The 10,202-nt window shown below is 35.4% G+C and overlaps 1 protein-coding gene across 1 annotated transcript in view; it reads left to right on the forward strand.

Annotated features, from left to right (window-relative positions):
- The first annotated feature begins 888 nt into the window (after nt 1-888).
- The window catches only part of LOC117114896, an 18,264-nt gene continuing 8,950 nt past the window's right edge, over nt 889-10,202 (forward strand). The window contains exons 1-6 of the mRNA XM_033258511.1: nt 889-1,364; nt 3,143-3,380; nt 4,085-4,386; nt 4,797-4,974; nt 5,154-5,353; nt 6,176-6,284. Of these exons, the coding sequence (XP_033114402.1) occupies nt 932-1,364; nt 3,143-3,380; nt 4,085-4,386; nt 4,797-4,974; nt 5,154-5,353; nt 6,176-6,284 (1,460 nt within the window). The 5' untranslated portion in view covers nt 889-931. The remainder of the gene's footprint in view (nt 1,365-3,142; nt 3,381-4,084; nt 4,387-4,796; nt 4,975-5,153; nt 5,354-6,175; nt 6,285-10,202) is intronic.

The raw sequence follows: 10,202 nt of genomic DNA on the forward strand, positions 1-10,202 counted from the left end.
GGTAGGGTTAGGCTAGGGTGGAGTACTAAAGTACATTATCGCCAGGCATTGTTTGAGAGAAAGTGTTAGAACATAACCTTTATTTTAGTTTATACTGTACTTATAGTGGTAGGCTAGTAGGGTATCCAAAAAAGAGTAGGAAATGTATGGAAAGGAAGGAGCAGGCTTACTGCTACTGTATGACCCCTAGGCTATAGGCTAGTTTCATATATAACCTACCCAGAGGAGTTATGAAGTTACTTTCCAATGCACTGGGCGACACGCTTAACGGTAGTGTAAACTTGCACAGATGGGAAAAAAAATCTAGACCGCTTTAAATCTATCCACGCCCTTTGTGGCAAGCCAGAACCATTCAGATTGTTTTGTGATAACCTTTCAAAATTGACAATAATTTCCTGCCTCCTTTTCAATATTTCATGCACAAGATTAACTCACATGGACCAGTCCTCCTTTTCTAAAAATTTAGTAATGAGCAATTCTTCTCTTCAGTCTTTCATTTAATTTGGCCATCCTGAATTGTACAATGCTCACGAAACCTTGTTTTTTTCTGATTGTCTTGTTTTCTGTGTGTTTTTACTCCCTTGTCATCTAATTTTAAGGATGTAAACTAGAGAGATTTTTATTCACTTATTTTCCTTTTATTCAACTCATTGTATTTTATATGTTTGTCTCTTGTCATTGAAAGTGATATTTTTTTGTGTATATATTTTTATATGAATGAATTTTATTGAATAAAAGTGATTTGGAATAATAAATTCGGTGCATGGCCTAGGTAGGGCCTAGGCACATTCCCCCTTTCTAGGGGCCTACATTATATAATATTAATATTTATAGAACTAGAGGACTAGGCTAGGCCTATCCCTATGTAGATACAATCTAATAATGATTTCTTCTTTTTCCGTTATATTTTAAAGTGTTCTAAATAGTAAATATGTCGGAAGAAGATGAGTCAACAAAACAGCTACCAACATCTGAAGCAAATGATGAAGTACAGCAAGAAGAAGAGAAAGAACAAGAAAATGTAGAGGACAATGAAGTGGAAGAAGAAATTGAGGATGGAGGGAGTGATCAAGTAAACACAACGTGTGATGATTTAATAGCAGAGGGGAACACTATTGAAACTAATACAAATGACACACCACTAAGTGACAAACAAGCGAGTTTAGAAAATGATGAAATAAGTTATGAAGAGCAAGATGTAGACAATGAATCAACTAAGGAACTAGATAAGAATTGCCTAATCAATGAAGAAACAGGAGAGTTGAGACCAGTACAAAATTTGGGAAAGAAATCTGGAAGGAAGGGTAAAGGGAAGAAACATCGTGTAACTATGACAGTAACCATTGCTGCTGCTATTCCTACCAGTAAGATGAAGATTTATTAATAGACAATTCAAACAAACAAAAAAAAATCAACAATGTGCTGAAGCAATCCAGAGTCCTCTCAAAACTAAATAAGTTGTATCAAATCTCTCAGGTTATCTGTTCCCAGAATGCTGCATGTTTGTACTGGCGAATAGTCATTTTTTTCTTTTGCCACTCTGAAATTATGGAACTTAGATCAACTTATGATACTAATGCATTCAAGACCCTTATTAAAACCTAACTCCAGTGACAAATAAATTTTTTCTAACAGGCGCTATACAAATTTTCCAATTTATTTATTTTTATTAAAGCCCCATGAGACCTCTGCTTTGTGCCTGAATACCAACAATACGCAGGCCATGTATTATGGATGAAACCGCGGCATACCCTCAATGATATAATGGAATTGCCCATCATATTCAGGCAAATTATTTTCTTGAGTGCTGCAGCATACCCTCAAGAAAATATGGAATTGCCCATCATATTCAAACACAGCATACCTTCCGCCTGTGCCTGAATACGAGGCAAGGTTTCATTATTTTCTTTTATGCTTGAGGGTGAGAAATTGAATTTCTGTGACCGTGACATTGTCTTTTGACTTTTTCTTCTGAAAAATTGAATGGTCGATTTCTTCGATTATCAAGTAGGCCTACCATTTCACTAAATTTTATGATGATTCATTCATCAGTTTTTGCATAATCTTGCTAACAGACAGAAAGAGGTTGATGAGATACATATCCTCCTTGGGTGGCGGTAATAATTTGGGCAAGAATTAAACCATATGATATTCATGTAGATAAATGTTTGTTGGGGGCAAAAAAAAAAAAATTAAATAAACAGGAATTGAACCCATAACCCTGTAATTTAAAGTAATTTAACCACTAAGCCACAGTTTCATTCAATTGAAAGTGTATCAACTTCAACATGTATCAACTTCAACTACATAGTGCAGAGTTCATTATCAAGTTCCTAACAACATTTAATATCAAAAAGTATTAATAATGTTTAAATATCTCCCCATATGCAGATAATGATGAAAAAACATTGTCACATGTTGTTATTCACCAGGTAAATACAAGCTGTAGGTCATTTTATAAGAATTAAGGGTGAATAACCTGCACATAAAAAATATCACGAAAAAGTCCCGCAATGCAGCTATTATGTGCGTAATAAAAATTTCTTGGCAAATTTGTGCACTCAAAATTTCAAATTTAGACACGTCTCAAATGAATGATGCTATAATGATTAAAACATTTTAGTATGAAATAATATAATGTAGTTATACAAATAAAGTATCCAATTGAATTGTATCATTCATGTTCAGTAATGATGTTATCAAATATTGTAACACTTGGTATTTGTATGCTATTTTGTAACTTTTTTCTTCTGTTAAAAAAACACAAAAGAGAGACGGCAGTGACAAAACCGGAGTGGCCATGCCCCGTTTCTAAATCCACCCCTGTGAATAGAGACTTTCATGAAAAAGTATAGTATAAAATTTAGTAAGAGCATTAACACATGTGAATTTACTTCTCCCCTAAGTTTTTGGGGGAAAAAAAAATGATATCCAAATTTGAGTCTGAAATGGCCATTTCCAGCCACGTAGAGGTGCCATAGCCACCAATCATGTGGTGCTGAGATGGTCTGCACCCTCTATCTCTGTAATGAGTTCACTCCCTGAGACCCTTCCATTTCAAACTCCTAGGTCGGCCAAAAGAATAATTTTATAGCCCTCAAAAAACTACAGTACAGTATGTATGTTTTGTTTTTTTTTGCAGGTGAAGAGGATGGTCCAAAGATGGAAGATATGGTGAGGAAGAAGAAACGCCTGATGGAGGCGCCAAAAGCCCAGAACTATTACCACTGCTCTTACTACCTACTGCCAGATGACACGGAACCTATCAAGACAGATGTTGTCACCTTTGGAATGGCGGCAAAGATTTACACTGATCATGATTCAAAGGTTATCAAGACATGGCAGGAAGGCCAACACACGTGGGTGGCATGGAGTCACAGGTAGGAAATATGCATGGTTTTTTCCATATATGGGCATGATAAAATCATCACACCCATAATATGGACTTGATGCCTTTAAAATCACACTCATTTGCAAATCACAGATTTTTTTTGTTACATAAAACTTAATATGGCCGGAGCAGAAATCGCTATTTGGAAGAAGCACCTTGTCATAATTTCATTTTTCAAATCAAACAATAAGAAAGAATTCTATTCTTTCCAATAAATACAATACACATACAAATGTGAAAACAGGAACACAGAAGCAGAGTGCTTTATAGGCAAGGCCCTTACGTAAGATAAAATGTAGTTTTTGTAACAGAAAAGTCACAGTTAATTCATTGTTTTTGTACCTTTTTTTTTGTTATTAAAACAGTAAACAATACTTTGTGCATGGAGTCAAATACAATATTTCAATATACATTATAACCTCAAGTGTATATAAAGCAGGTGTTTGACGGTCATTGTGTGACGCGATTCTATGGAGAACGCAACGCCGTGACGTGCGTGCAACAGATTGTTTGTAATGACGATCCATTCAGACTGCTACTGACAATCAACAGACGGCGTCACGTCTAACGCTCACAGGGAGAAGAGTTGGATTTGTCGGCAGACAGTCGTACGACCGTCACGCGAAGCAGTTAGTGCCTGGGTTTACTTTCAGTACTTTGAAACCATTTATTTAATTTTACATTCTCTTTCAGTCAAAAATTAAATATTACCAAAGATCTGCTCTTAAAACTGTTTGATCACACTCTGCAACTGCGCATTTGGGAATCACGAGAAAAAGTATCCGCAAGGGCTCGATTTGACAGACCCAAGGTGTTCCGCTTGCCTCAAGCTAAGCCCGGCGAGGACTACGAGGATGTTGGTGGTGTACGTTCGTTGGTAATGAAGCAGTCACAGAGTTATATTGCTTTGCAGCCTAAGAAATCATTCAGTGATAGGCCCATGCCGCAGAATCTTCCCCCAGAGCTCAAGGAAATAAGGAACTATAATAAGAAAGGTAGCCATTACGTTAAAAGTTTTTTATTTATTTTTACACATACATGTTTGCTGAATATGATTCATCAGATTTTTTTATGTATCAAATTTTTTTATTATCTGAATAATATTATACTATATTGCATTTGTACCAATATTGTCATCGTTAATTGTTGGGTCCATGATGATTGTCAATCACTCAAGGAAAAAAAAGAATGAAAGAGAAATTATTGATCACCCAAAATGCCTCAGAGGTTATTTTTGGGTGTCTAGAAAACAAAAATATCCCAGGCCCCCTAGGGTAGTCTCTTGATCACCCCCTTCCCCCTTTTTCAGACATCTCTGGATCCACACCCCTGAGGTGGTAAATAAAGTAATAATGTTATTTTGGTTTGCCATCTATTTCAATGCTTTATGATTGCCTGTTTTTAGATAATAAAGGTAGACAAATAGTTGAAAAGCCAAGTAAGGATTCCATTCAAGTCAGTGAACCAATCAAAATAGTTCGCAACAGAACACCTGAAATCAAGTCAATAGTACAGATCCAGAAACAGAACAGACGGTCTTCACCTGACCCAGTTTCAAAACATGTGTCGCCAGAATCTATGAAGTGAGTGGAGTTTTGCATTTCATATCACACAGCAGTGAATGGACCTAAACATGTAATAAGATAAGTGTGGAAGTGTGATGGCATTGCATGAACCCATGATTTTATGATTCATGCTCAGCACCTTACCACTAAACTGCAGTCATTTTCTTTTTCTTATCTTTTCTTTCACTATTTTCAAGGTCATATAAAAAATTAGGTCAACTTGCAGGAACTGTCCCACCTGAGGAGTTAAAACAAATTAAAAAGGAATTAAAGCAACAGAAGGAAGATGAAGAGAAGAGAAAAGAAGAGGAGATAAAAAGTGCTACAAAAACAGGTAGTGGGAGTGCAAGGGGAAAAGTAGGGGAGGAGAATGGACGCTCAACAACCACACCCAGTGGTAAGGTTTTTTTTTTGACTTATTTTTAATCATTAACATTTAAAATCTTCAAACTCCACCTGTGTTGTTTTTAATTAAAACATTTTACAATCATCAACATGTTGTGGCACCAGTTCACCAGGTAGCTCAGACAGGAAGTGATCTTTAGGGGAGAAGGTCACCATACAAACTAGTCCCCTAGATCCAATCAGGGTTCATAGGTTCCCATTGGTATCATAGGGAATATCCCTAAGGAATGCTTGTTATGTGCCTGGTTTTCCGCCACACCGTGGAATTATGAAGACACAAACTCAGGAGCCTCTAATGCAATAGTTAAAACTGATGAAAGTTAACATGGAGAAAAAATAAAGAAATAAAAATAGAATTAAAGATAAAAATAATTATTAATTTCATTATTAACATCATTTTAATTTTCATCAAAGTGATCATCCTCAATATCTCCATTATGATCATTAGGTAGTTTTCGCCGCACGATGTTAACCTTAACTTTAACATTAGTACTAAACATGCAATGCGATAGCTCTGCCCCTTTTGTAAACAAATCGAAATATGCATGCACAAACCCATACCTAACGTACGTCGAGCACGTAAAATCTTGAAATTAACGTACTCTGCAACACAAGATGAATAAATTATAACATCATCCATTAATGTTAAGGTTAACGTCGTGCTGCGAAAACTGCCTAGTATCATCTTTATAAACCTTAATTGGTCATCATCATTATCATTTTTATCATCATCATAATCATTTCTATCATTATCGTCATCATCACCATGATTATGCTGATGAGTGCTAATGTATTGTGATGTCATCATTTCCAGGCAGAATAGCTCTGAAGGATTCTCCACAACAACGAGAAGCACGACGAAAGTCGCGAAAAGTAGAGCAAGCAGCTGTGGCTCTACAGGCGTACATTAAACAACATTACACATCTAATTTGGGAAAGAAATCTGGAAGGAAGGGTAAAGGGAAGAAACATCGTGTAACTATGACAGTAACCATTGCTGCTGCTATTCCTACCAGTAAGATGAAGATTTATTAATAGACAATTCAAACAAACAATCCAACTTTATATACACAAAAAATCAACAATGTGCTGGAGCTGAAGCAATCCAGAGTCCTCTCAAAACTAAATAAGTTGTATCAAATCTCTCAGGTTATCTGTTCCCAGAATGCTGCATGTTTGTACTGGCGAATAGTCATTTCATACCAATAGACCTTTCTAGAGTGTCAATCCCTGACCTCATGTTTGGACTCCCAACCATGAGGTCAGGGGTTCGAAAATTTGCTTGTGTCCTTGGGCAAGGCACTTTATCTACGTTTGTCTTTCTCTACCCAGGAGTATAAATGGGTACCTGGTGGGATGTTGTGGCTTTGAATGTACTAGTTTCGCGCTAAAGAAGTAGTGAACGACAAGGTGTACTCCCCGAGAAGGAGAGAAGGTTGCACTTTGTGCCGGTTTGCCATTGTATGTTATCCAGTGACCAGGGGTAATAAAACTCGCGCCTTTGATAATTCAATATGAAATTGGCGCCATATAAATATTCGGGTATAATTATTATTATTTATAATCACAGAGAGACTTCAATCACCCAAAAAATCAAACACCAATTTAGGACGTTAGCTGCAATTTTCTCATGCAACCTAACTTTAGGATCATTATCTCAAATTTGCATTCACATTCTATCCTTCCACTTGTGGCATTTGACAGATTTTAATACACCTACACTATCGTAGTCTTGCCATTTTTGTGCTGGCATAGATAGATATGGCAGTGCAAGACATGGGTATGTAATTTAACTAATAGATGTCTCGCACTTAATACGTTTCGGTTGTCCCTCGTACACTGAACTTTGATAATGTTGTATCACAGCTCAGAATGTCGGTATATGAAGAAAAATTTACCTTGTTTTTTAAACTTACATTTTTTACCATCCAACATTTATCAAACAGCAAGACAAATTGAGTCTATCCTGCCTAAAGTGTAACAGGTGGAGTCTATACTATGACAAGGAAACAATGTTTAGAATTAAATCTAGGTCATGCACACTTGTCATATCAAATTTGAAAATTTACTTAATTTTGAGTCCGTAGATGTACCATGGAGGTATAAACATTGATGTACTCTATTATGAATGAATCCACATGGTATACGTCACTGCAGTTGTTATTTTATTTAATTGGTTAATATTATTGAAAGTAGATGGGGAAGATCTAAAAACTGATTTTTGTTGAGAATGACATTTTTCAACAAACAACAGTTCTTTTCAGAACTATTGCAAGTGTACCAACAGCAATTTGATATTTTACATACAAAATGTTGTATACCATACAATAAAAATTATATACTGTATACAAAAAAATTACCATAAATCAATATAACAGAAATATAATATTATTATTACCTTAAAACCAGGAAATCTCAAGTACACCTTTTTTTCTAAATAAATCAATTTAACTTAATCTTGAAAATGATCAAATATATCGAAACGTTTACGCCCGTATTCTTAAAATAAACTTTAGTCAAACTTCGAACTAGAACTTCATTTGTTGCTAGTTTCAACTTCAACCTCAATTTTTATTCAAAACAACGTAGTCGAAGTTTTAACTACGACTAAATCAGGTCCTAGTTTTAGTTCAACTGAAGACGACTGGCAAGCAACAACTATCAAACTAACCAATGAAAAGAGCTAATTTTAATAGCAGACGAAATTTTAGAGATCCGGTAATGCGGATGAATGTTAAGCTGCCGTCTGTGGTTCAAAAACGTATTTCCTCACAATTCATAATAGATCATCATTCGCTTAATTAATTTTCTATAATAATAACTATGTTAGTTGTTAACATATTACGATAGGGAATTTAAACAGTTACTGAAACTTTGCTTTCTTTTGAGAACTCTCGTCGGCAACTGCGCAGTTGCCAACGAGATGCTGATGCTGGTCTGGCTCTTGTTTGCACCGACACACAGCGAATGTCCTCAAATAATTATGATACTCTATTAGAGCAATTTGAGCAATTTCCAGAAACTAAAAATGCAACGTACATTTCATGCCTGCTAAGGAAAAATAACTCTTTTTACATGATTTTGGTTGCACACATGCATCCTCAAGGTCAAGGTGAGTTCCCCCCCCCCCTTACCCCCGTAGCTTAAAACCTGTTAAGACTGTCAAATTATATTTGACAAAAACATTTGACATGCTTTAACATATGGTCATGATGACATCACACCATAACTATTGGTACATCATGACTATAATATGGGCATGTAGACCACAAGCCTCTTATTTTTTTATTATTTTTCTCATTCTGGACAGCGCCACCAACGAGAAAGTTAATTTACAGATGGAATAAGCCTAATCTGAAAAAAAAAGAAATCGAGTATGGGACGCCAATTAAATTAGGTATGGCGTGCAATAAAGAGTGAGTAACCCAAAATTAGGGCCCGGAACCCAGGCTAGGGCGTATGATGTAATAGTGGGGATAGATTTTTGTTAATTTCTGAGAAAATGTAGGTAAAACTTAAATTCATTGGTTATTCCAACCCTATTGTGTAGGAATAAATTTAGCCTATCAATATGTAAAAGTCCCTATATTTTTTATGATTTTAACTTTTACTTTAAAATAACACACACACACACATCCCATGAAAAATACCAAAAAAAAAATTCATTTCGAAATTACTTGCTCACATTTAAGTAACATTATCATCTTGAACATAGAAATTAGTGTATATTAAAAGATGTTTACCCATAATTTTAGAGCTAAAAATAATATAAGCACTTCCAGTCACTGAAAATGTTTTATTATTTTTATCATTATCCAGTATAAAAATCCGGGTACACATTTTTAAAATTCAGTAATTTCTATGATCAAGTTATAAATTGTATGTTACAGATAAGTGATTTTCAAAATTATTTTTTATGATTTTTTTGTCATTTTTATCTATCAACATTAAAAAAATGTTGAATAGATAACTTTCAAACAATCTTAGGGGACAGGAAAGTTTGAAACATGTGAAACATACTTTTATTAAGAATCAGTGGTGCCGTCGGGGAAATCCTAGCGCCGACATTGCTAAGAATGTCATTATTAATAAAACATTGTATAATATGAAGATAATGTTCATGTTACCACAGACCCTATAGGGTCTGTGGTTGCATATAGGGTCTGTGATGTTACACTTGTTTTTGGTCAGCTGAAGAGGTTATTTCACTATGTGTGTGTATAAAAAAAGTGATACATGTGAAGCGATAGACTCCGAATCAGGCCTACATAAATTGAAACGTATAAACAAAGGACGAACCTCGAACCTTGGACCCTTTGAATACATGGCAAGCGTCATAAACACTATGCGTCATAGCTATGCGAAGGTCTCGGGTTTTTGCCACTGTGAGGCCGAGTCTTTTTTTCTTTCTTTGTCAGATTCCTCTTCTGTTACGTTTCAGTTTTTGTATTATTCATAGCATCTGGGGTTTTTTTTCATGCAGTTAAAACCACTTTATACATGTATATATACTTACATGCAATGCAAAAAAATTGAAACTGAAAATGCAACATTAAAAAAAGTTCATACATCAACCGGAAATTAAGTAATATCAAAAAGAAGGAAATATTCATTTTATGTCACACAGAACTTGTATAGAAGTTAGAACAGTCCAGTAGAAAAGCCCAATATAGTAACATCAAGGTAATTTAACAAAAGGACGCACATCTCGGGACATCAAAGGTTATAACTCTGGCATCGACATTCTAGGCGCACGTGTGTCCCTACACGCTGAACGTCACAAAAACCATAGCAACCAGACCATAAACCGTCAGCGTACGTGACGATTTACCCACGCGCGT

The sequence above is a fragment of the Anneissia japonica genome, unplaced genomic scaffold (assembly GCF_011630105.1).
Source record: "Anneissia japonica isolate Jap-2015-1 unplaced genomic scaffold, ASM1163010v1 scaffold287900_len82748_cov153, whole genome shotgun sequence".
In the NCBI taxonomy this organism is placed as follows: Eukaryota; Metazoa; Echinodermata; class Crinoidea; order Comatulida; family Comatulidae; genus Anneissia; species Anneissia japonica.